Source organism: Muscardinus avellanarius (assembly GCF_963383645.1).
Source record: "Muscardinus avellanarius genome assembly, chromosome: 15".
Classification (NCBI taxonomy): Eukaryota; Metazoa; Chordata; class Mammalia; order Rodentia; family Gliridae; genus Muscardinus; species Muscardinus avellanarius.
Genome location: NC_137801.1, coordinates 83,854,690 through 83,881,807, shown reverse-complemented (window position 1 = coordinate 83,881,807; position 27,118 = coordinate 83,854,690). Strand labels below are relative to the sequence as shown.

Below are 27,118 nucleotides of genomic sequence, written 5' to 3'. Positions count from 1 at the left end.
AGATTGGACTAGACACATCTTATGAATCAATATGTCCAATTAAGTCATTTCCTTCAAAATGGAAAGCAAAGACAGAAAGGGAAAAAAATGTATCTACTAAATTTGGTAAACTTGGTAATAGGCTAGGAGATTGAGATGTATTTTTGGATTCAATTCTCCAACCAGCTCAGAGGTGTATTATTCCCTTTTATGGACTAAATAGCTAACACAGAGAGAGGATAAGTCACCTGTCTAAAGTTAACTGTGCCAAGCAGCACATTGCTTCCAAAATCCGCACCTTAAAATCACGGATGGAGTCATAGTTGTTTTTTTTTAGTGGTACTGGGGTTCCTGGAAACCCTTCTACCTCTGGGCTACACTCCCAGACCTATTTTATATTCTTTATTTGGAAGCAGGGTCTCTTAAGCCAGAGAGGCTGGCTTCGAACCAGCACAATCCTCCTGTCTCCGCCTCCCGAGCATGGGGATTACAAGCGTGCGCCACCACGCCCAGCTAGTCCCACTTTACGCTCAGTGTGTTTTGGATAGAATGCCATTTGTCCTTAACAGTTTTCTTGCTTTATATTTTTGTTGGTTTCAACTTTTTAAAAATATTACTTTTCTTCTTGTTTCCGCATAATTTTTTTTATCATTTTTCTAGTTTGTTAACATAAAGAGTAAGAGAATTAACTTCAGTTATCTTCTTGTGGGGTACGTTCATGGGAAGACTTAAGTTTCCCTCTGAGCACTATTTTTAGCTATAGCCCATAAGTAATGGTATATACCATATCTCATTGCAAACATATTTCATTGCATACATTTTTAAAACTTTCTCTTGTGATTTCTTCTTTTACCTGTGGGATATTTGTACCTTTTGAGTTCCAAATGCTGGGGGATTTTCTAGTTATTTTTTTCTGTTATTGATGTTCAGTTTAATTTGAGGCTGGTCCCTGAAATTTTTGAAATTTACAGTGACTTGATGAAGGTCCCGAATGTGGTTTATCTTGATGAATGTTCTAAGTGCATTTGAAACAAAGGTATATACTTCTTAGGTCTTACTACTCTTTAGATGGCAATTGGGTCCAGTTGGCTAATGGTGTTATTCAGATCACTAATAGTCTTACTAATCTTTTGTTTTCCTGCCCTATCTCTTGCCAAGAGAGATGTGTTAATATCACAACTATGATGATAATTTGTCCGTATTCTCTTTAGTTCTAGCAAATTTTGCAATGTGTTGAGTATATATCATAGGCACAGACAAACTCATTGATTGTGCCCTTTGAAGACACAATTATCAATATTAAATACCTATCATAATACTTCTTGGTTCAATGCCTTTTTTTCTCTAATATGAAATAGTGACACCAGTTTCCTTGTGTTTGGGGGTCGGATGTTTTACCTTTTTTGTTTTATTTTTGTGTTCTTTTACTTCTAAGATTTCTTGGTCCATACACACAAAGTAAAGTGTGTCTCACATAAACTGCATGTATTTTGACTTTTTTTTACATTTTTATTTATTTATATTTTTGAAACAGGGTCTCACTGAGTTGCAAAGGGCCTCGCTAAGTAGCTGAGGCTGTCCGCGAACCACGATCCTCCAGTCACAGCCTCCCGAATGTTGGGATTACAAGCGTGCGCCACCAGGCCCAGCTGTATTTTGACCTTTTTTGAAGTCCTATTGGTACAATTTTTCATCCACTTATTTAGTTGCTGAGCTGGGTGTGGTGGTGCACACCTGTAATCCTAGTACTTGGGAAGCTGAGACAGGAGAGGCGCAGATTTGAGGACAGCCTCAGCAAGTAGTGAGACTCTCATGAACTTAGCGAGACCGTGTTTCAAAGTAAAAATTAAAGAATAGGTAGAATGCTCCTGGGTTCAATCACCAGTACCACACCAAAAAATTGAATTGCTGATTATAGTCGGTTACCTCATCTACATGATATTAACTATTCATTTAATTATTTTTAAAAACTACTCTTTTTTTGGTGGTGGTGGTACTGGGGATGGAACCCAGGGACCTTCTACCTCCAGGCTACACTCTCAGACCTATTTTATGTTTTATTTGGAAACAGGGTCTCTTAAGCCAGCTGAGGCTGGCTTTGAACCTGCACGATCCTCCTGTCTCAGCCTCCCAAGCGCGGGGATTATAAGCGTGCGCCACCACACCCGGCTAAACTACTCTTATTAATTAAAAAATTATCTTGTCCACTTGTTCGATGTTCCCTCTGTTTCTTTCACCGAGTTACTCAAAGTCTTTATTTGCTAAATCCAACCTCTAGATCATCAACGGGCTTGCTCCTATTGTCTATTTTTTCTTTTGATTATTGCCACATTTTTTGCTTCTGATTTGTTTCTTGCTACTGATCTTGGTGAAGCAAATGACCAAATCATATAAAGTCTGTATTCTATTTTCCTCGGAGTGCTTGCTCTTTCCCCTACTCGGTAGGTAGAATGTAGGGCTGAGAATCAGTCCACTCAGAACCCGGCTGGGGTGTCGGGGATGCTAGATCGTCAACAGTGGGGGGCAGGGGGAAATCACAGCAGTGGGGTTTGCCGCAGGCCTTTTCTTCTGCTGGAACCTACTCTTCCAAGTATCCTGAGACTGCGGGAGATGTGAATCGACTTTTGCAGCCTCTTAGGAGAGGTCATCTTTTGAGCCTGTGCCGCTGTGAGAATCATCACTAGATTCTCTCTGGTCTCTTAGATTCCTTCTGTTGATTACAAACCCAGGCAAATTCCTTCACAGAACAAAACCGCTGGCCATCTTTGCTTACCCTGGAAGGAATGTTTTCTGAGTACACATTTAGTTCAACTATGTCTCTTTATTTTCTTTGCATTTTGATTTCTTTTATTTTTAGCTAACGTGTGTGTGTGTGTGTGTGTGTGTGTGTGTGTGTGTGTGTGTGATTTATCCATCCTTTTTTTTTTTATCCTGGAAGTTGCAGCAGCATTGCTGACAGTACCTAAAAACTGTATACTGAAGAGCTAGCACACTGGCCACCCCGAGTTTTAATAATTGAATTGAAAGTGAAGATTGAAGAAGTCAAGCTATAGTTCGGCAATGGCTTGTCATCACTACCTATGTCTGCTTTATTATTTGTTCAAATAAGAAGACGGGAATCTACTCTCTTTCTGGAATATAGTACTAAGTTTTTATTAGGTCAACATCTGCAGATTATTATTGATTTGAAACCTCTGGGATATCTGAGTTTCTGAAATCTGAGCTATGGTTTTCAATCTTCCCCTAGGAAAAGATGTGGAGCTCAATTGCTCTGCTTTGCTGAACAAGAATGATGAGATTTACTGGAACTTCCGGAAAGAAAAAGAGCCATATACTAATGTATTTGAAGAAAAAGAAAAAAAAACTTGGTATGCATATATGATCTATCACTGATATCATACTATATGTAATAGAAAAATCACATCAAGTACACATGGTACAAAAGTGGCTGGACTCCTGCGTGGCTGTTGTGGTATTTTGGGCTAGTTTAAGTTATAACTATAACTTACATATTTTAACATTATAATTGACATGCCCTGGGTTGGTAGATTATGTAGAAATTTATTGCCAAGATATAATCTAGAAAAAAAAGGTCCATGGGGGTTTTTAACATCACTTTGTAAAAGTAGCTCTTAGTCTGGATACAGGAGAATGGGATTTTACCTAGTTTCTTATAATATTACTTGGGTCCTGATTTCTTGGATTTTTAAAAATGTTTTAAGTGTCTTATTTTTACTAGTGTGCTATGTAAGTTCCAAACAACATACATACTTATAAAGAGCTTATAAACTTATATTCTTCCATTAAGTTATGGCCAGACTTATTAAAGAATCCTAAAGAGATGGTCATTTAAGCTTTCCTGAATGACTTTGGGTTATACTGTAATGATTGAATGTTATACTAGCACACTATTCAAGGTCTACAAAATGGTGATTCTTAGGTATTTATCACCTTAGCTGCACTTTTTTTTTTTATTTAGCAGAGCTTTTCTATTTTTCTTTTTCCTTTTTCCTTTTTTTTTTTTTTTAGTTTATTCTTGTCCTCATGGTGCCAGCTCTCAGTTCAGGCATGAGATTGGTGCCCAAGGTGTGTTGAATTTAGTGGGAAGACATGGCTTTCCTGCTAGCATCTTTTATCTCAACAACTGTTCTCCATGGAAGTTTTGACATTTTCTTCTAATGATGTGTTTCTAATCTTTGAAGGGATAGAGGACTATCTCACCCAACTACTTAGAATTATAGTATAAACTATGAGAACAGGGGCCCCAATATTTGGCTGCAGACACTTTTAATGTTACTCCTTTGGCTTCTCAAAGGGAAGGGTGTTTGTGCCTCACTTCTAGGTTTTCATAGGATCTTTTTTTAAATTTAATTTTTGGTTTTATTAGAGATGGAAACCCAGAAGCTTTCTTCTTCTGAGTTACACCTCCAGCCCTATTTTATATTTTATTTAGAAACAGGGTTTCACTAAATTGCTGAGGCCGGCCTCAAACCTGCAATCTTCCTGTCTCAGCCTCCCAATACTGGGTTTACAGGTATGCACCCAGCTTTTCATAAGCTTTGATTTTGTGAATTTCTGGATGGGTGGTCTCTGTACAGAGTTATATTCTAAGACGTATGTGAGACAGTCGGAAGCTTCAGTGGGGCACCATGTTCCCTGTGGTGGAGAAGCCTGCAGCTGGCACGTAGACCTGCAGGGCCTGCAGGGCTGTGCTGCCTGGCACAACTTCTCGGAAGGATGCAGGGGGAGGGATGGCCATGGGCACTGCCCTCGCATCAGTGATAAAACCATCACTGGAGGAGCCATCTGAGGAAGAGGAAGAGAGCTGGTGCCAGTGGGTACCTCAGGTTACCTTCTGATGCTTGCCCAACAGCTTCACTGCTATTTCTCCTATGCCCAGGGCTCTTTGCCAATAGTGGTCTTTTTAAAAATTTCTAACACAATAAAAGTAACCTTCAGCCTGGCATGGGCTCATCTGGTGTGAGTCTGCATCTACGCGGAACGATCTCCCAGTTGCTGTGGTTTAAAGAGGACCTGTCTATCCCTTGAGCTCCTACACGAGTTTAAAGCCAAGTCTTACTAATGATACAAAGGATGGGCACTTATACCAAGGATGGTGTTTAGAGGCGGAGCTTTAGAGTAGGTCATTAGAACGAAGGGGGCCTGCTTGAATTCTGGTGGCTTTGTAAGGAGAGGGATTCACACCCAGAGTCACATACCTGCTTCCTATGGAATGCAACCCCTTATGGGGGGTCTTGCCCTAGCATGCACCACACCGTCAGTCTTCTAGCCTCCCAACTGTGAACTTTTCTTTAGATAGTAACCTGCCTCAGGTATTTCATTATAGTAATAAAAGCTGCCTAATACAGCCTTGTTGCAGTCAGTGGAGGCCAGGCTGTGGGAAGAATTTCAAGTGGCTAGGAGGGGAGAAAAGAAAAAAAAATAATTGAAAGAATAATTCTTCTCTTTTTAATTTCGCATTGGCCTCCTCCAAACATTTAGTGTCTAGTTATTTGAGAGCGTGATTCTCATATGGTCTCAGGAAGGCTGTTTCTGTTGGCTTTGAGGATGCATAAAGCAGCAGAGGGCCTTATTGTAGTTCACACTTTAAAAGTACCCACCAGATGAATTGTGCACAGAGGCGAATACTTGTAATCCCAGTACTTGGGAGGCTGAGACAGGAGGATCACGGGTTTAAGAACAGTCTCAGAAATTTAGACTCTCCACAACCTAGCAAGATCCTGTTTCCCAAATAAAAAATTAGAAAGAGGTCGAGGGTATAGCTTGGTAGTAGAATGCCCCTGGGCTCAACCCCCCTATACATAGACACACAAATAAAAAGAAAAAATATATACTCATCAGAAAGAGAAGATGGGCATAGCCAATGCATTACTTGCCTTTCATTATTTTAAACATATACATTTTCCTCTTATGGGTAAATTAGTTGATCATGAACAAACCCTTTCGATAAATTATTTTCCTGTGTTATAGGAATTCAGAAGGCAAACAGTATGCTTCAGTGATATTGAGAATTGAGAAAGTTAATGAAAAAAATCTAAATTTTTTACATAATTGCACGGTGGTCAACACGGGAAGCACGGATACCCAAAGTTTCATCTTGTTGAGAAAAGGTATGTAGGTTTTATGTTTGGCAGTGTGCAGAAACTTAGCAGACAGCTGCGAGACAGCCTTCGAGGACGGTCACCTGCTCCTTTTCATAGCAGAGTGGAGCTTGTCAGAAAGGAAAAGATTTATGATGTGTTTCCGGCAGTCAGTGACGGCACTGGTACTCCGCATCATGATTCCAAGTAGAGAACATGGAACGTACACATTTGATCTTACAGATTCCAAACCTCCATGGAGACCAGGTGGCCAGAGCAGGGGACAGGTGTATCCCTGGGATGTAGATGCTGGTGGGTGGCAGGGGAGACAGGCAGAGCATCCTTTTCACACTCAGCATCTCACATCCACAACATCCGGAGAACAGCTTGCAGACCCATGTAGAATGAGCCAGTGTGGATCGGGCACAGCCATGGAATCCAGCCTGCCTTAGCAGGGTACTGGGCTTAATCAGCGTTCTTGGGGTCTGGTTCAGCAAGAATGAACTGAGGTCCCTTTCCTTGGGCCAGCCCTTGGCCATGACAAGTGGATAGTCAGTGGTCCTGATCCATGTGGTTTTTAATATTTTCTGTCCATCAACCGGCCTGATGGAGGGATCCAGGGTCATTCAGCTCTAGCCTCTATCAACAAAACAGAACCAGGGCCCTTGGTCCAGTGGACCCTCAGAAGGGGCTGTGTCGAGAAGCAAAAGTCTCTACTGGCCCCTTGTCAACACTTACACACTGTTTATTCTCAGGCTTCTTGGCCACCAGCCCCTGAGATTCAGGGAAAGGTCGTCATCTGAGAGACCGAGATGAACACAGAGACAGACACACCAACAGACACACAGAGACCAAGAAAGCTACACAGAGATAGAGAGGGACAGAAAGAGACACAGAAGCACAGATGGAATGAGAGAGAGACAGAGGAACACACAGAAAGACAGGAGGGAGGGACACAGGGAAAGAGAGACAAAGGCAGAGATCCAAAGATCTACAAAGATAGAGCGAGATGAGAGGGACACACACACACACACACACACACACACACACACACACACACCTAAGCCTGGGCTTTGGGGAGAAATGGAAGGAGAGAGGCAGAGAGAAGAGAAGCTCTGTGTGCCATCCCAGTGTCCATTTGCACTTCACGACACGTATTCGGGAGATCGGATCCCCCCACATGCAATTGCAGCGGGAGCTAGCAGCCATTACAAATCGATTCCATGACAGATCATATAAGTGCCGTCCATGGTCTTGTTCAGTCCCAGCAACATGCTTTTATAACTGAAGAAACTCGCCCCAGGTCACTGGCAGGTACAGGTGTCACAACCCACACCTCATTAGCGGCCCATCCCTCGTGGGTCCCTGAGCCACCGTCCACACACTTGTCAGGGAGAAGCTTTCAGATATTTTCTTCTTAGTGGATTCCCGCCTGGCTGGCATTTCCTGGAGACTGTTTGCCACCAGACACCTCTGCCCTTGGTCAGGACTGTCCCATCCCTGGCCAGGTCATTTCCCCTTATGCTGTTTACAAATGCAGGCTGGGGAGTTTGGGTCTCCTCATGAGCCTTACCCTTGAGGAAGGTGTGGACCCCTGTGCAACTGTGTGTCCCCATATGTATTGGACACAGTCAAGAATATGTGCCTTTTGCAGAGATACAGAATTTGAGGGTCTGACTTTATTCAGGCTTCAAGTATTATGCTACCAAAGAAGGCAAAAGCTTTAAGAGTGTTTGTATTCTATGACCTAGACATTCCTTCACCCATAGAATCTATTCCAAGAAAATAATCAGAAAAATGAATACACTGGATATGGTGGCTTATGCCTGTAATCCCGGTACTTGAGAGGCCAAGGCAGGAGGATCACAGTTCAAGGCCAGCCCCAGGAATTTAGGGAGGCTCTCAAAAACTTAGTGAGAGCCTGTTTCAAAATAAAAAATAAAATTGGGCTAAATGTGTAGCTCAGAGGTAGAATGTCCCTGGGTTTAATCCTCAGTACCAAGGCATCACCAAGTAGCTGAGGCTGGCCGCCAACCTGTGATCCTGCTGTCTCAGCCTCCCAAGTACTTGCATGACAAGCATGTGCCACCATGCCCAGCTATGCACATTATTTTAAATTTCACTTTATTATTACTTAGAAATTCTTCTATATCACTTTATACATATGTCCTTATTTCACTATTTTTTCCTATGGACTGTATTATGTATGTATGTATATAGATAAATGTGTATTCATGTGCACTATTATGTATACATATGAAATATTACAGTCAATCTAAGTATTAGGGTATTGTGAATTATAATTTGATGGCCTAGTAAAATACTCTTGGTATAATGTAAAGAAATAAAGAGTAAACATCATATGATCTCCATTTAGTAAAAACTTTCAGGGACAAAAATAAAACCCAGAAGGAAATATATTATCCTATTAGTGTGGCTTTCATGACTTTGCGATATGATTGTTAAAAATGACTTTTTTGTGTGGTACTAGGGATTGAACCCAGAGACATTCTACCACTAAGCCCGATTTTTTAATTCTTTATTTTGAAACAGGGTCTCACTAAATTGCAGAGAGCCTCACTAAGTGGACGAGGCTGGCCACGGACCTGCGATCCCCTCGTCTCAGCCTGCCAAGCACTGGGATTACAAGTGTGTACCACCGCGCCTGGTTTGATTTTGTTTTTTTATATCTCTTTATATTATCTCTTACATGAACACAAACTGAATCAAGCTAGAAAATACAATTCTTTCCCAAAGGGCACTTTTTGATGAAAAATTTTATGCCAAAATTCTGAGAGCTGTGTGCCAGACAGCATATTAAACATTTAATGTGTAAATATTACATAATCTTCTCCAAGAGAACATCTATAAGTGAAGCAATGACTTCATTTGTTATTTTATTTATTATTTTACTGTTACATATGAGGACACCAAAGTTGAAGGGTTTCTATAATTTTCTTGTGATACAAACCCAGATGATCCCAGTCTAGGGTTCTAGCTCTCAAAGCCGTACTCTTCTCTCTGCCCTATCTACGAGCTGAGGTGTACACTTGGGTCTTTTACATACCACCCTAGTATAACATTGCCCTAGAAATCTCGGTTCTAACAGGTACAGGTTACCGTGTTTTAGTTCAAGTCTCTGAATATTCTGTTACACAATTCTATTCTTTAAAATATTGAGAAGGAGGATTGAATAAGGAAACTATGCAAATATTGATAAGTTTCTATATGAAGGTCTTACGACCAGTCTCACTAAATGTATAGGGAGGAAGGAAGTCAGGTCAGGGGGTTGCAGAGGAAATACACCAAAAGGTATTTGCAGGCCTTTTAGTGTCGCTGTGAATCTCACTATAATGTATATTTACAACACACCGATAAGAGTGCAAAAGAAGTTTGGAAAAAAGATTGGCACTGCAGATTAACAGCAGGAACAGGGGTGACTGGTTGAATACGGAGTCCTTGAGTAGATGCCTGAATTAGTGATAAGGTAAAACACATAAGCTATGTGGCCTTGATTGATTATTTTCATTTTCTCTTTTTCTCCCCAGCAGACGTGAGTGATATCCCAGGCCACGTCTTCACCGGAGGAATGATCACAGCAATTTTGATCTCAGCGGCAGTAGTCTGCCTGGTGATTTTGTGTTTAATTTATAGAGTTGACTTGGTTCTGTTCTATAGACGCTTCACGGGGAGAGATGAAACTTTAACAGGTAACAGATATCGTAACGCTGGGGCTTCTTATTTTATGCTCTCATTACTAAACACAATAAGGAAACATTAATATTCCCCTTGTTCTGATTACAATACTGAATTAATCTGTGAGATACATGTAGCATCTCTGTGAATGTTGTCATGTGACCTTCCCTTGTGCTTATGTGTTGTCAGAACTTGTTCTTTAATTCTTTTATATGTGTATGTTGTGCCCTTCTACTGGCCCAGGTGCTACCAGAGGCAGGATCTGTATATTTGGATGTCTCTGCATACACACCACTTATGTACTCAATAAACTTGGTTTCCATCCAATTTGCATTGTTTAATGGCTCATTATTTTAACCTGGGAAAGAAGGCTGTATAATACGCCAGTAAGCTTTCTGAGCTAGAAGCCAAATGGTCTAGTCTCCTAGATCTTGCCAGTTTTTATCTATTACTACGTCTACCTGGTGACTTTTTGTCTCGGTTTTCTTATACTTAAAAGGGACTGGAAGGACTTAAATTGCAAGATAATTACTGATTTAAAAAATCAGGCCAATCTTTTGTACTTATTTTCATTTATGTATGTGTGTGCTTTGGGGATTGTTTATAGGAAAGAAAAACCTCCACAAAGTTCAAATCTCTATCTTTCTAAGAAATCATGCATCAGAGTGCCCCCCTCCCAGGCTTGTGTTATATCTGTATTCTCATTCCACCCCTCTTTGATAACACATCCAACCAAATATTAATATAGTTGCTTACTTTACCCTTATTAAAGAACAAATCTTAGCTTATTATGCATACTCTTTTATTTACTTAATTTTTTGCAGTACTGGGGGTTAAACCCAGGGGCATTCTACCTCTGAGCTATATCTCCAGCCCTATTTTTTCTTTTGTATTTTTAAACAGGGTTTCACTAAGTTGCAGAAGGCATCACCAAGTAGCCGAGGCTGGCCACCAACCCGTGATCCTCTTGTCTCAGCCTCCCAAGTACTGGCATGAGAAACAGGTGCCACCCTGCTCAGCTGCGCATGCTATTTTAAATTCTGCTTTATTATTACGTAGACATTCTTCTATAACGCTTTATAAATAAGTCCTTATTTTTTAAGTTCAGTGATTTCTTTCTATGGATTCGCCCTTTTTACTTAGTTTCCTTGTGATGAGTATTTAGGTTGTTTCCAGTCTCTGGGTATTACTGAGATGCTGTGATGAACAGATTCCCACACTGCTTCCTAGACGTGCAGTGAGCAGGAGAGAAAAGTTCCTGAGTAGAATGTCTAGCAACGCAACAGGAAGCTACAGCTGTGATCTTGATAGGTATTGTCAATTTCCCCTCCATCCTACTAGACTGCCTACCACCTACAAAGAACGAGAGTAAAGGTTTTCCCTTAGCTTTGCCTATGTAACCTTTCAGATTTTTGCCAATCTGATAGGTGAGAAAAAGTGTGTCCCCAAGTTGTTGTAATTTGCGTTTCATTTATTATGCTAGGGCATGAGCCATTTTTAATTTAAGACTCACTTATATTTTCTTTCACATCAGATAATCTTTATTATTGTGCTGATGATCTTTATTTTTTCATTATTTCTAGGAGCCTTTTACATTTCAGGAAGCTTAGCATATTGTCTGCAATGTGAAATGTAAATATTTATATATCGTCATTTGTTTTTTTACTTTATTTCCATATTTTAGTTGGAAGACTCAATCACATATTTACTTTTATGATTTCTGGATTTGTGGTTATATGTGCAAAGAGCTCCTTTCAGATTTTTTTTTTTTTTTGGTACTGGGGATGGAACCCAAGGGCATTTTACCTTAGAGCTACACCCCCAGCCCTATTTTTTATTCTTTATTTTGAAACAGGGTCTCACTGAGTTGCAAAAGTCCTCACTAAGTAGCTGAGACTGGCCGCGAACTGGGATCCTCCTGTCTCAGCCTCTCAAATGCTGGGATTACAAGCCTGTGCCACCACGCCCTGCCTCCTTTCAGATTTTTATAGATTCATTTGTCATATTTATAACATTTAATTTAATAATATGAAACTATCAAAGTTAAGGTATTTGATTTTTCAACATTCGTGTGTGAATGATTTTGCCACGGGGAGAGATACTTTCATAAACTGGGAAGTCTGTATTTGGTATTTTCTGTGTGTTCTTTACTTGCATAGACCAGTATTTGTCTTGGAATGAGCATTGACTAATCTTTCTGAGTTTAAGCTCAGATTTCCCCCCTCTCCAGTTGTGCTTGCCCTCTTTTATACGAAATTGTGAGTTCACACTTTCAACTCAATGTGGCAGCAAACAGAGGCATATAGAAATGTGCTATACAACACTTCTTTTTTTCTTTTTCTTTTTGTAGTACTAGAGGTGGAATGCAGGGGCATTCTACCTCCTAGCTACAACCACAGCCCCATTTCTTTCCTTCCTTCCTCCCTTCCTTCCTTCCTTCTTCCCTTCCTCCCTCACTCCCTCTTTTCCCTTCCATCTTCCTCCCTCCCTCCCTCCCTCCCTCTTCCATCCATCCTTTCCCTTCCTTCCTTCCTTCCTTCCTTTCTTTCTTTCTCTCTCTCTCTCTCTCTCTCTCTCTCTCTCTCTCTCTCTCTCTCTCTCTTTCTTTCTTTCTTTCTTTCTTTCTTGTGGTACCGAGGTTCCTGGAAACCCTTCTATCTCCAGGCTACACTCCCAGACCTGTTTTTATATTTTTATTTAGAAACAGGGTCTCTTAAGCCAGCGCGGCTGGCTTCGAACCTGCACGAACCTCCTGTCTTCACCTCCCAAGCACGGGAATTACAAGTGTGCGCCACCACGCCCAGCTATTCTTTATTTTGAAGCAGGATCTCACCGAGTTGCAAAGGGCCTCACTAAATAACTGAGGCTGTCTGTGAATCGCAATCCTCCTGTCTCATCCTCCCGAATGCTGGGAATTACAAGCCTGCGTCACCGCGCCCGGCTTCAATACTTCTACTCAAAGTATTGTCCAAAATCAGAGGAAGTCCATGAAAAAGATAGAAATAGATATATAAGTATAGGAAACCTTTAAGCAGTTTGATATTGCTATAATATCCAATAATATGTTCAATTAATATTTTTTTCTGAAAAATTGGAAATGAGACCAGTCAACCCAAACAAAACAAAACAAATTGCATTAAAACAATACCCATGTGGTCGTATGGCTTGAGAGGCATTGGTCTAAGCGATTCCCTACTGTTCCCAATATACATTCATAGGCTGATTTCCTTTATTCAGAATCCTTAAAAAGAAATCATCACTAGATTTCAAATTTCTTATCTTGAATTCTTACTCTGTCAGTTTTCAATGCCATTAAATAATTTACAGTTGAAAAACTAATTTTCTGCAGGTAAGGACAAAACTATAACATAAATTCATATTTGATGGAACAGTCTTCCCCAATTTATGGCAATCAGTTATATCCTCAGTATAAAAAAAATGATCCAAACCATTAAGCAGAAATGATGTGGTACCATCAAAGACATGGGCTTAAAATAGCTTAAGTCCATTATATTTTAATAAAGGATCCAATCATAACCAGCCTTCAACCCAGCATTAAATTTATTAATCCTGATAATATACCCAGGCATAAATCTAACCCCTCTGCTCTCTCTATTTTTCATGGGATTATAAAATAGTCCAGTTTAGCCGGGCGTGGTGGTGCGCGCTTGTAATCCCCGCGCAGGTTCGAAGCCAGCCGCGCTGGCTTAAGAGACAATGTTTCCAAAAATAAAATAGGTCTGGGAGTGTAGCCCGGAGGTGGAAGGGCTTCCAGGAACCCCAGTACCACGACCAAAAAAAAAAAAAAAAAATAGTCCAGTTTCTCAGCAACTCTTCTTCTACCTCTCACAAATAGCATCAGTTGCATCACTTAGGACCTGACTCAACGTTTTCCATCTTTCAGCAAGCTCATCCATCGGGATCCCTTGTCTTCTGAAAAGGTTGTCTGCGTTGTGTTATGTGGTTTTTTGTCTTCTAATGTGTTGTTTGTACCTTTCCTCCAGTTTTCACATTTGTCTCCTTTGTCTTCCCAAATCAATTGGAGGAAGCCAAAGGAAAGCACTGCATAACGTTTTAGCTACCTAGTAAGGAGAATGGTCCTTATTTAGGTAACACATTGTCTCCTGAATTTGTTCTCTCGGTCAACTGAATCCTGCTCCATTATCAGGAAGTAAATGAGAGCAGATGTTGGTGTATGGTTTGCGAGAGATAGATCCACAGACACGCGAGATCGGCCATGCAGGCGGCATAAGTCTTTATTAGACCGGCCCATCAGTCCCAGGCAGCTCCCTCCCCCACCCCCGTGTCGCGGGTGCGGGTTGGGGGTGGGAGAGGGCGTGGAAGAGAGCCTTCCACGGATATAGAAAATCTCTCCGTCTCACAGGCTTCTTCTGTGTGTGGCTTCTCTGTGTGTCGAGATCGCCGCGTTCCCCTTTTTATCAAAGGGGAGTGGCTTTCCGTGGGAACTTGCAGGGTAAGGAGGCGGGTCAGCCCCGCCCCTGTCCCATATGGGGGTTGAGGACCTAACATCCCGGCCTTTTTGGTCATAAGGGCGACGACTCTATCGAACTACTTCCTGCTGACAGAGTGGGCGGAGTCAGGGGCCCCAGGCCGGGAGTCAGGGTCCAATCCCCTGGAAGGGCGGGGGCAGGCAGGCGTGGCCGCGGTGAGAGCTGGAGGTTACCCTGGTTAACAGGCAAGGTGCTATTAGAAAAAGAAAAAAATTGTGAGAGCAGATCCTAGGAGCCCTTTAAATATGAGGTAGATTGTCACTAGATCTATTATTTAAATAGCAGCATTTCCCTGAGGAGAACGTCTTTTGCCCCTTCAGCAGTTTTTATTCGACCAGAGTTATTAATAGCAGCAACTCCCTGAGTGGGTATAGGTCTGTCTGGTCAAACGAACATCTGCTACTGCGTCAGGAGCATCAGTACCCGACTTCCAAGGTTTAATACTTATGGCAGTTCAACATCCGAAGAGGGAGAGTACCATAACCTGTAAACAAGTGGACCTGCTAACATGTAAACATCAAAGAGAGTTATGTCGAGAAAAACGAAGCTTAGTAGGTCCTAATACTGTGCAAGAAAATTCGTCCCGGGACTGTTGCAGTGGGGCCCTTTTCAGCCGAGTAAGATGGTGCCAGTTGGGGTCCCCCAGCAGTTTGGCTGCGGTGGGTGTGGTGAGGATTACTGTGAAGGGCCCCGTCCACCGTGGTTGAAGTTGTTTTGGCTGGAGTGACTTGAGAAGGACCTGATCTCCCGGCTTGAGGGCCTTAGCTGTATGGTGTGGAGCTGTTTCGTCAGTCCCCGGTTGGGGAAGGTATCGGTCAGCATGTTCCCTAAGAAGGTGCCTGAGGAGAGACAAATAAGGGAGATAGGAAGACAAAGGAGGGGGGTCCGAAGGAAGAGTGTGATTAAGCAAGAAAGGGCGGCCGTATAGCAATTCAAATGGGCTCATAAAGGTGGGGCTTCGGGGGGTGGCCCTCACCCGGGCCAGAGCTAGTGGCAGGAGCTCCGGCCATGAAACCCGTAATTCCAGAGAGAGTTTCGTTAAGTGATTTTTGAGAATTCCATTCATCCTTTCTACCTTTCCTGAAGACTGTGGTCGGTATGGAACATGGAGATTCCACGCAATGCCCAGAGCTTGTGTCACCTGCTGAATGACTTTAGAAACAAAAGCTGGACCGTTATCAGATTGCAAGGAGTTAGGGAGGCCAAAACGAGGAATGATATCTGAGCAGAGAACATTGGCTACCGTGCTGGCTGTCTCATCCTTTGAAGGAAAAGCCTCCACCCAACCCGTTAGGGTGTCAACCATGGTAAGAAGATATTTAAGTTTTTTATGGGGAGGCATATGTGTGAAGTCAATCTGCCAGTCCTGTCCTGGCAGGTGTCCCCTCATTTGGTGGGTGGGGAAGGAGGGGCGAAGGCCTCCCTGAGTGGATACAGCAGCGCAAGTGGAGCAGGAGGCACTGACTTTACCAATTAGCTGTAGTAGGAGAGGAGAATAGAACAAGGGGCTCAGAAAATGCTTTAGTGCCATGGGTCCCACGTGAAGAGAGTTATGTATTAAGCTGATGATTTCTTCAGCCTGGGCCTTAGGCAGAGCAATTTTATCCTGTACCATGAGCCAGCCATCTTTCGCGCTGGACGCCCCAAGTTTTGTCAGGTGTTCTCGTTCAGCCGGGCTGTAATTAGGCACCATTGTAGGGAGTGTTAGAAACAGTATAGGTGCCGGCGGGCTTGGCTGAGCCTGCTGTGTCAGCTGTCGCGCTGTATAATCAGCTTTATTGTTTCCTTTTGCCACTAAGGAAGACTCCGTCCGATGGCCCCTACAGTGAATGATGGCCAGCTCGGATGGTAAGGAAAGGGAGTCTAGAAGCTTTTTAATTAGGGTAGCATTGATAATGGGTGATCCCTTGGTGGAGAGAAACCCTCTCTCTCTCCAGATTGAGGCATGACAATGTGCTATTAGAAAGGCATATTTAGAATCGGTGTAAATGTTTGCTCGCTTGTTTTTTGCCAGCTGTAAGGCTCGAGTTAGGGCGATCAGCTCAGCCTTTTGTGAGGTAGTACCGTCCGGTAATCTGGCAGCTTCAACTGTTTGGGTTAGAGTGACCACTGCATAGGCTGCTCTCCTCTTACCTCTGGCATCAGGAACAGAGCTGCCATCAACGAAATAAGTGACATCTGGATTAAGAAGGGGGGTGTCCTGGAGGTCCGCCCGAGGTTTGGCTAGAGCTTCAATTACATCAACACATGAGTGAACATCGCTAAATGAACCCGAATCAGGGCCCTGACCCTGGCTCACTGGTAACAGAGTGGCCGGGTTAAGGGCTGGGGAATGAGATAGTTTAACACTTGGGTTTTCCATAAACAGCAAATAAAGTTCCTGAATACGGGATGGTGACAAAAGAGGGAGTGCTCGTGGAGAGAGCAAATCCTGGAGCCTATGTGGGGAGAAGACCTGCAGGGGCATCTGAAGGCAGATTTTAAGAGCCTCTTTTGTGAGTGCGGCTGCTGCTGCCAGAGCCCTGAGGCAGGGTGGCCAGCCCCGGGTGGTGGGGTCCAGTTGCTTGGACAGATAGGCCACTGGCACCTGAGTTGGTCCCAGGGGTTGCGTGAGCACTCCTGTGGCTATTCCTTGCCTTTCGTCAGTAAATAACAAGAAGGTCTTAGTGGGGTTGGGGAGTGCCAGTGGAGGCGAATTAAGGAGAGCCTCTCGAAGAGCCTGGAAAGCTTGTCGAACGATCGCAGGCGAAGTGAGAGGGCCAGCCGGGGTTTCCTTAATTGCCTCATGTAGTGGCTTAGCTATGATGGCAAAGTTGGGGATCCAATGTCGGAAAAATCCCACAAAGCCCAAAAAGGATTGGATCTGACCAGCTGTGGTGGGCGGCTGTAAGTCTCGTAAGGCCTTGACCCTGTCCACCGTGAGTCCCCGAGTGTTGGGGGTGAGGTGGAGGCCTAGGTACTGCACTTCAGGCATTGATAATTGGGCCTTATGTGGGGCCACCCTATAGCCCTTGCTCCCAAGGAAATTAAGGAGGAGAGCAGTGTGACGCTTAGACATTTCTAAGGAGGGGCTACAAAGCAAAAGGTCATCTACATATTGTAGTAGAGAACTAGGCTCTAAGGGGCATTGAAGGAGATCCCGCGCTAGAGCCTGCCCAAAGAGATGTGGGCTGTCTCGAAAACCCTGGGGGAGGACCGTCCAGGTAAGTTGCTGGGCGACCTGGGTGTCGGGGTCCTCCCAAGTGAAGGCAAAAAGGGGATATGATTCCGGATGAAGGGAAATTGTATAAAATGCGTCCTTTAAATCAAGGACTGAGAAGTGGGTAGTATTGGGGGGAATCTGAGACAGGAGGGTATAGGGATTAGGGACCACCGGGTGGATTGGTATCACTGCCTCGTTAATCAAACGGAGGTCTTGGACTAGGCGGTATGTCCTAGGCGTTAGGCTTTTTAACTGGGAGGATGGGGGTATTATAAGGGGAGTTAATAGGGATGAGCAATCCCTGCGCCAGGAGACGAGAAATGATTGGCTTAAGCCCGCGCCGATGAAGGAGGGATATCGGAAACTGGGCGCGAGCAGGAAAAATATTGGGGTCACGTAGGGTAATCCGAACCGGGGTGTGGTGAGTTGCCACCACTGGGGTACTGGTGTCCCATACTATGGGGTCCACCACATCTGTCGGAAGGGGGGGTTTTTCCTTTTGGTCTTCTATTGTAGCTGTAGCTATTAAAAATATGTTAGAGGAAGCGGACACCAGGGGGAGATTAAATGAAAGTTCTGCCCCAAGTTTGGTTAAAAAATCTCTACCCAACAGAGGGGTAGAACATGATGGGATAATCAGGAATGGATGGTTGACCATAAAACTTTCCAGATGGCATAACAGAGGGCCTGTGATACGTGGGCAAGAGGGTAGGCCGTCAATCCCTTGGACCGAGATTTGGGAAGGGAAACTAGGTCCAGAGAAGGAAGGGAGGACAGAGTAGGTAGCTCCCGTATCAATCAGGAAAGAGATTGGTTTACCCGCTACCTGTAGCGTGACCCTGGGCTCAGCTTGAGTAATACGGGTGGCCGAGGCCGGGGAGTGTCAATCTTCAGCCAGACCCAGTAGGGCCATTGGCGGGGCCTGGTCTGGAGGGGTGGTTCCCCGGTGTTGAGGCACCTGAGACTCACCTCCTCTCCAGGGACATTCACTTCTCCAGTGTCCCTCTTGGCCACACGCCGGGCACGGTCTGGTTGGCGGACGTGGTTGGGGGCAACTGCGTGCCCAGTGACCAGCACCACCGCACTTGAAACAGGTTCCGGAGGGTGGCTGTCGTTGCTGGCGTCCTCCCCTAAGTGGCGCTCGCCGTCCCGAAGGCTGCTTATCCTCAGCTGGCCGCAGGGCCGCCGCCAGGGCTTGGGCCTGTATATTCGCCATCTGGCGAAGTTGGAGCGTACGTTCTACTTCTGCCTGTTCCTCTCTGGAATTAAAAACTTTAAATGCCATGTTCACCAAGTCTCGGATAGGAGTTTGAGGGCCATCCTCAGCCTTTCTTAGTTTTCTCCGAATGTCAGGAGCTGATTGCCCAATAAAATGAGTGGCTAATATGACTGAGCCTGCCTCCGTAGATGGGTCTAAACGGGTATAACGGGTAAAAGCCTCTCGTAATCGATTTAGAAAAACAGCTGGGTTTTCGTCTGGACCCTGGGTAATTTCCTTAAGCTTATCATAATTAACTGCCTTATGGGAGGCATCTCTCATACCATCAAGAAGACATTGTATCATATAATTTCTTATTTCTATTCCCTCCTTTATATTATAATCCCAATTAGGTTCCTCGGAGGGAACTGCAGCGTTACCGGTAGGAAGTAATGGGTTGGTTACGTGGGCCTGGTCGGCCCTCTCTCTGGCCGCTTTCAGGATACGGTCACGTTCATCTGGAGTTAAAGAAGAAGTTAGAATGACATGAAGATCCCGCCAAGTTAAATCGTATGCTTGTATAATATGTTGGAATTCCTTGATGAAACCACTGGGATTGGCTGAGAAAGAGCCCAGTTTTTTCTCAAGTTGTCCGAGGTCAGGAAGGGAAAAAGGAACATGTACACGGACCACTCCCTCTGCACCAGCCACCTCACGAAGCGGGGCCAGGAGAGAAGGAGGATTTCTGGAACGAGTCCGGTGACCTATGGGGGTAGGCGAGGGGGAGGTCAGGATCGGTCCCTTGAGGGAGGAAGGCGGGGGAGAAAGAAGTGGGTTAGAGCAAGAGGCCGCTCCGGAAGGAGCTGACGGTCGCAACGGTACGGAGAGATCTTGTGGGTCAGGCTCATCCGTAAATGAGGCCGGTGTCTCGGCCAGGTCAGGCTCCGGTATCCATGTTTCCTTGTACAATGGCGGCTGTGAGTCAGCTGGTTTACCAGCCTGTGTCCCAGAGGGGCCACCAGGTGGCGCTTGTGGGTTGCCAGGGGGTGTCCAAGATGGCGGCTGTGGCCCGCGGGACTCCCCAGCCAGCATGACTCGGGCAGCAGGGCTAGGTGGGGAGGCAAACAGAAAATGCAGGCGCCAGAACGGCTGTAAATACAACAGGTCAGGCCATTTCGCCGAACGTGTGCAATATTCACTGAGAGCCATTAACATTCTAGGATTTAATGTCCCCATTACCGGCCATCGAAGGTTATCAGTTAAATCATATGTCGGCCAAATCTTAGTGCAAAGAGAAATAAGTTTTTCTGGGGACAGTTCCCCTGAGAAGCCCAAAGCCTGGAGATTAGCCAGGACGCGGCCCAGGGCCGACTGGGAATCAATCTTAATCTTAGATTGCTGGTTTCCCCCCATCTCGGATAAGCGGCAGGAACAAAGTCAGAACTCCAGCGTCCTGGGGTCCAACCCTTTGTTCAAAAACAGATTGGCGTGTCAGAGAAAAGACGTCTCTAATTCCCGTACACACCCGCAGCGCGGCCTGGCCGGCTGGAGGGGACTCAGGGCCGAACGTTCGGATTTTTTTTAATCAGCCAGAAACCTGAGTCCGGAGGGGGCTAAAAGCCGGAACCCGCTTATCCAAATTAAAAGGGAAGCTTACCGCAGTGTGAGCGCAGAGGGGCTGCAGAGCCAGGCCCACGCTGTGGAGATGTGTGTGAAACAATGGCAGTTAATAGTATTTTAAGATGTCCGCCGACTTTTATGATTGGCCAGGAGAAAAATGGGAGGGTTTTAGAATTTTAATTAGCCCTAGGATTGGTTAAGAGTGAAAAATAGGGTGGAGTCTAAGATGGCCGACCTGCAGTTTGGGAAAAAAAAAATGGCCGCCGTTACCCTCAGAGAAGAAAGGAGGCAAAATGGCTGCCGACCTGTGGGTTGGACAAAATGGTCACCCCAGCATAACCATGTGTTAAAGATGGCCGCTATCACTATAACCACGTGTTAAAGATGGCCGCTATCAGTATAACCACGTGTTAAAGATGGCCGCTATCACTATAACCACGTGTTAAAGATGGCCGCTATCAGCCTCAGAGGAGGAGGCAAAATGGCTGCTGCCGTCCCCCTTAAAGCCCAGAAGCGAGTATCAAAATGGCTGCTGCCGTCCCCCTAAAAGCCCAGAAGCCAGTACCAAAATGGCTGCTGCCGTCCCCCTTAAAGCCCGGATGCCAGTACCAAAATGGCTGCTGCCGTCCCCCTTAAAGCCCAGAAGCGAGTATCAAAATGGCTGCTGCCGTCCCCCTAAAAGCCCAGAAGCCAGTACCAAAATGGCTGCTGCCGTCCCCCTTAAAGCCCAGAAGCGAGTATCAAAATGGCTGCTGCCGTCCCCCTTAAAGCCCGGATGCCAGTACCAAAATGCCTGCTGCCGTCCCCCTTAAAGCCCAGAAGCGAGTATCAAAATGGCTGCTGCCGTCCCCCTAAAAGCCCGGATGCCAGTACCAAAATGCCTGCTGCCGTCCCCCTTAAAGCCCAGAAGCGAGTATCAAAATGGCTGCTGCCGTCCCCCTAAAAGCCCAGAAGCCAGTACCAAAATGGCTTTTTTTTTTTTTTTTTTCCGACCAGGAATTGAACTCAGGTCACGGCGATTAGAGCGCCCCATCTTAACCACTGGACCACCAAGGATTTGGTTTTAAAATCTAGTACTTACAGCAATGTAGTAGCAGGCGGGGAGAATCGGAAATCCGCTGTGTCTTTTTTGGGACGCGCCCAGCTGCTGGGAGCTGGGGCTGGGGCTGGGAGGATGGGGATCCGCCGCGGAGCATGGGTTGCCGGGCCCATGGCGTGGAGACAAAAAATGGCTTTAGGCGCGCGCCCAACGTGGGGCTGGGCCCCGAGGGACACCGCCAGGGGCAAATTTGCTAGAGATCCCGGCAGTGATGGAATCCTCCATGGCACGGGGAGCTGGCGGCTCGGGGCCGCGGGCGGGCGTAGCACAGGCGAGGGCGGGAGGCGGGAGCGCGTATTTTTTTTCAGCAGTTTGTAGAAGTCTGGGCGGGCGGAGGCCGCGCATGTAGTTAAATAAGCTGAGAGTCCAGTAAGCCAGGTCCCCGCGTCTTTCGGGAACGCGCCGAGCTGCTGGGGGGATCCTAACCGCCACAGCTGGGGCTGCGCCCGGCCGCGGTTCGGCGTGCGGGCCGCTCCCCATGGCGGCGGTGGCGGCGGCGGCGGCGGCGGCGGCGGCCCGCGGCCAGGACCCGGTCCCGCGGCGCATCACGCCCGACCCGCCCGGCGGGCAGCGGCTGGGAGGCGGCGGGCTTGGGAGGGTCGAGGCTGGCGGCATCCGAGGCTCGGGACCGCGGCCGCGATCCTGCTCGCGCCGAGCTGGAACGGTCGCTGTATGGGTCCAAGCGGCAGGCAGGTAGAGCGCCGTAGCAGTCGGAACATGGCCGCCGGCTACCAGCAGAGCGCGGGAGGCCGCCGGACGCCCAGGAATCTGCAGGGAGGCCCGTTTTAGGCGCCGGGGCATTGTCGCAGCCAGGATAGGAAAAAGGTCTCCGGTCCAGTCAGGCATAGGGCGTCAGCGGCGGGGTGCCGGGCGGGGCTCGGGCCATAGTCTTTTAGTGTCGGGCGATGTAGCGCAAAAGTTTGGAGAGCATAGATCCAAAGGCCAAAATAGTTACGTCGGGTTTCATTTCGGCACCAGGTGTATGGTTTGCGAGAGATAGATCCACAGACACGCGAGATCGGCCATGCAGGCGGCATAAGTCTTTATTAGACCGGCCCATCAGTCCCAGGCAGCTCCCTCCCCCACCCCCGTGTCGCGGGTGCGGGTTGGGGGTGGGAGAGGGCGTGGAAGAGAGCCTTCCACGGATATAGAAAATCTCTCCGTCTCACAGGCTTCTTCTGTGTGTGGCTTCTCTGTGTGTCGAGATCGCCGCGTTCCCCTTTTTATCAAAGGGGAGTGGCTTTCCGTGGGAACTTGCAGGGTAAGGAGGCGGGTCAGCCCCGCCCCTGTCCCATATGGGGGTTGAGGACCTAACAGTTGGGATCACTGAAAACTTTTCAGTGGATCAGAAGTTTTCCTTTTGACATCGGATACTCTATCATATTTTAAATATCAATGTGTTTCCTCTCACAGATTTCAATCACTCTATTGTGGTTGAATATATTCTCCAGGGTATATAGACTCAGCCTCCTTTCTGTTGACTTTCCAGGGGTCCTTTTGAGGGTAGAAATTGGGATAGGGGTCGAATTAAGTGACATGAATAAATCAAGATGATATTTGCATCTCGCATCTGGAATAAGGGCACATTTGAGATCCTTGGCTTTCTATTGCCTTTAAGTTTCTTTAGTGTCCTCACTGATATATTTCTCTCTCTATATTACACTTCTATGGTGTCAAATAGTGGTTCTCTTAGAGTCGATTTTTCAGTAGAATTTGACTTATTGGTTGCTTGGTTACCATCTTGAGTTTTCACAATGTCATATTTAACTTTTCTTTTGCAGTGATTCTATGCCCGTCATTTATGGCTTTCACTCAGACTTCATTTAAAACAACTTTTGTTTACACATTAATTAAGAGCCAAACTTATCTTGTAGATGGAAAAATATACGATGCTTTTGTGTCTTACCTAAAAGAATACCTACCTGAGAATGAAGAAGAATATACTTTTGCTGTGGAAACTTTGCCCAGGGTGTTGGAGAAACATTTTGGATATAAGTTATGCATATTTGAAAGAGATGTAGTGCCCGGAGGAGGTAAGTATGGGGATGCTGGCAGAAAGCGAGTGGAGATATTTTCTTACTAAAAACGAATTTAATTACCTGTATAGACAGCTATCCTTCCTTAAAAATAAACAAGTGAGCCAGGTGTGGTGGCACATGCTTCTTATCCCAGTACTTGGGAGTCTGAGACAGAAAGATCGCAGGTTCAAGGCCAGCCTCAGCTACTTAGTGAGACCCTCTGCAAGTTAGTGAGACCCTGTTTCAAATAAAGAATAAAAAATAGGGCTGGAAATGTAGCTCAGAGGTAGAATTCCCCTGAGTTCCATCTCTGGTATCACACACACACACACACACACACACACACACACACACACACAAGAAATAAACAAGTGGCAGAGGTCCTTTAGCGCAGAGGTAACCAGGTAAGCCAACATCTGGTTATTAGTGAACTAATAACCTGGTTAACTAATATTATTTCACAGTAACTGTGTCAGTATGGGGAATGGCCTAGGAAGATTTGGAAAAGATCTGATTATTAATATATTTCAAAAGAAAATAACTGGTATATTTCAAAATAGTTGTGCTAAAATGGAGGCAGACATGGATAAAGAAAGGACTTGGTTTCTGCCTAAAAACAGGCAGCTATTCCAATGTAAATCAACCTAGCTCAAAGTACTTAACAAGTCAATAGAGGAGAGCTAGGGCTTCCTCTTTCTAAAGACAGATCTACATGATGAGCTAGGGGGGATGGGGCAGGGTTTGACTGTGCCCTTCATGAAAGGAGACACCTTACCACACCTTGCTAGGGGAGGTACCTTATAGGGACGTTCACTATGTCAGAGTCACTATGATGATTAAATGAACTAATATATAAAAACCTTTAAAAGAAGGCGTGATACAGAGTAGGTGAGTTGAAACCTGGGTGATTTTTTTTTTTTTTCCGGCACCAGACATGGAACTCAGGGGCATTGTACCTCCGAGCTACACCCCCAGCCCTATTTTTTAGTCTTTTTTATTTTTTAATTTTTATTTATTTATTTATTTTTCCTTTTCTGGTTGAGTTGTGGGAGCTCAACTTGTATTTTCTTTTTTTATTTTTTTTAAAATTTTTTTTTATTGGTGCATTATATTCATACAACTTATTGGGGTAAAAAACTTGTGTGTACAAACATGTACTAATTTTTATTTTATTTTTTATTTTTATTTTATTTTTGGTGGTACTGGGGTTCCTGGAAGCCCTTCTACCTCCGGGCTACACTCCCAGACCTAATAAAATATTTTATATTTTTATTTGGAAACAGGGTCTCCTAAACCAGCGCACGCGGCTGGCTTCCTCCTGTCTCCGCCTCCCAAGCACGGGGATTACAAGCGTGCACCACCACACCCGGCACAGTCTTTTTTAATTTGAAACAGGGTCTCACTGAGTTGCGGAGGGCCTCACTAAGTAGCTGAGGCTGTCCGCAAACCGTGATCCTCTGGTTTCTGCCTCCCGAATGCTGGGATTGCAAGCATGAGCCACCACGCCCGGCTGGGTGATTATTCTTAAAGGGGGTCCTTTTTTTTTTTTTTTTTTGACTTTTTGCACTGGGTATCGACTGGGTAATTATTTTTAATGAACAATAAAAATCGGGAATAAATGGTTTACTTAAGAAAATGTATTTGTGAGACTGAGCATTAAATAATATAGAAAAGATGGGTACAAAATAATTGTTTCCTTCCCAACCTTTCAGTTTGCTAAAATTAATCACACAACTTTGCCCTTTCAGCCGCTGTTGATGAAATTCATTCATTGATACAGAAAAGCCGAAGGCTGATCGTCGTCTTAAGTAAAAGTTACCTGTGTAATGAAGTCAGGTATGAGCTTGAAAGTGGACTTTATGAAGCGTTGGTGGAGAGAAAAGTTAAAATAATATTAATCCAATTTACACCTGCCAGTGACTTTGGGTTCCTGCCCCAATCGCTAAAGCTTTTGAAGTCTCACAGAGTTTTGAAGTGGAAAGCTGACAAGGCTCTTTCTTATGACTCAAGGTTCTGGAAAAATCTCCTTTACTTGATGCCTGCAAAAGCAATCCAACCAGGCAGAAGAGCATCAGAAGTCTCGGCTGCTCTCACAGCATCTTAATCACGAGAAAGGCTGACGGTCAAAGCAAAAACCAAACGAAACATAGCCTCGACCTGTCTTGGGGAATCCACTGTGCTTATTACAAAGGTCAGAACAAAGGCCATGTTCAAAATATATAATTCTATGAAAATCCTACTTGCAGCTGGAAGATGAAATTTCTCATAAATATGTAAGGAATAAGACTGAACATTGGGCCGTGGTCAGGTACTCTCGGAGGACCCCGGACTTCAAAAGGAATGGAGATCCTCTTTCCTTCCCTTCCCTCACCGCACACCACTGCTCACACGAATCCCATATTCAGCAAGTGCTGAGAGAGATGCAAAATAACTTCTACCTTACATAAAGGACATATCTTTAAGGGTGTTCGGAGTCAACAAGGTCAATATAAAGAGGATATGAAGTGCATGAAGAGGCATTATCTAGAAACCAGTGGATGAAAGAGACATGGGAATGCTACCTTTGTTCCCCAACAGGAACTACAGGTCTTGACACGACATTTCTGAATGGATGTGCAAGTAGATTGCTGGCCCCCACTGCATGTAAAGAATGGAAAGACATGGGCGTGGACCTCAGGATATGGGTGATGTACCCTGGACACTCTCACAAGGCACCGGTGTTTGGAACCCCAGTAAGGCACCGTGAGGATGCAGCTGGCTCAGTCAGACCTATTCATCGGAACATGTTCAAGGAAATTCCAAACACCTTTGCACTTTTCTTGAGAGACTAATTCTCGTTCAGACAGTTCTCCGGTTCTCACACTTGTAATGGTCTACAACATTTGTTCAGCCTGGCGCCGTGACTGATGCCTGTCATTCAGTACTTGGGAGGCTGAGACAGGAGGCTCACAGGTTCGAGGCCAGCCTTGGAAACTTAGCAAAATTCTCAGCAACTTAGTGAGATCCTCTTTCAGAATAAAAAATTAAAAATTAGGACTGGGGGTGTAGCGCAGAAGTGGAATGCGCCTGGGTTCAAATCTAATACACAATTGATTGGTCGTGATGCTTTTGTCCAGGGTGGGTACCAGATCATAAAGTAATATTAAGCACTAAACAGCAAAAAAGTTATTTTGTTGGTTAAGTATTCCATATTTAAAATACTTCAACATGGAGGGCAGCATGGGATGAGAGTGGAGGCTCCGGGCTCTATAGCCCACTGTGAGTTTGCCACTCTCTGAGTGTTGCTATTACTATATTGCCATTATTAACTACTACTTAGATCAGTTGTCCATCAAGAGACCAAATGGAATACACACAGTAAGACCAGGGAGCAGATCGGGAGAAGAAGTCATAACTTGTGTGCACTTGCAAATAGAATCTAACAGGAGAGGCGTGTTGCTAGGGCAAAAGATATTTCTCTCTTCAACATCTGCAACTTCTGGTCTTAGAAGACCTATGTCCGCTCCCGAAAGGGATTCCAACTCTTCGGGTCTTCCTGAAGAACTCAGCAGTAATGCCGTACATGGAAATCAAACAGTAATGGATGTCAACCTTAAAGAGGATTGTATGGAACTGTCAGAGTCAGATACCCAGGACACTATCAATCTGGAAGCCTGGTTAGAATTTATGGGTGCAACATGAATGTTCCTGAAAA

The 27,118-nt window shown here is 45.0% G+C and overlaps 1 protein-coding gene across 1 annotated transcript in view; it reads left to right on the top strand.

Moving 5' to 3' along the window:
- Window positions 1-25,528, top strand: part of IL18R1 (interleukin 18 receptor 1) — a gene marked incomplete at both ends in the record, with an annotated part of 47,463 nt that extends 21,935 nt beyond the window's left edge. The window contains 7 exons of the mRNA XM_080711421.1: window positions 3,227-3,347; window positions 4,685-4,817; window positions 4,880-4,959; window positions 5,971-6,110; window positions 9,629-9,790; window positions 23,281-23,439; window positions 25,173-25,528. Coding sequence (XP_080567547.1) covers window positions 3,227-3,347; window positions 4,685-4,817; window positions 4,880-4,959; window positions 5,971-6,110; window positions 9,629-9,790; window positions 23,281-23,439; window positions 25,173-25,528 — 1,151 coding nt within the window. The remainder of the gene's footprint in view (window positions 1-3,226; window positions 3,348-4,684; window positions 4,818-4,879; window positions 4,960-5,970; window positions 6,111-9,628; window positions 9,791-23,280; window positions 23,440-25,172) is intronic.
- Window positions 25,529-27,118: the final 1,590 nt, after the last annotated feature.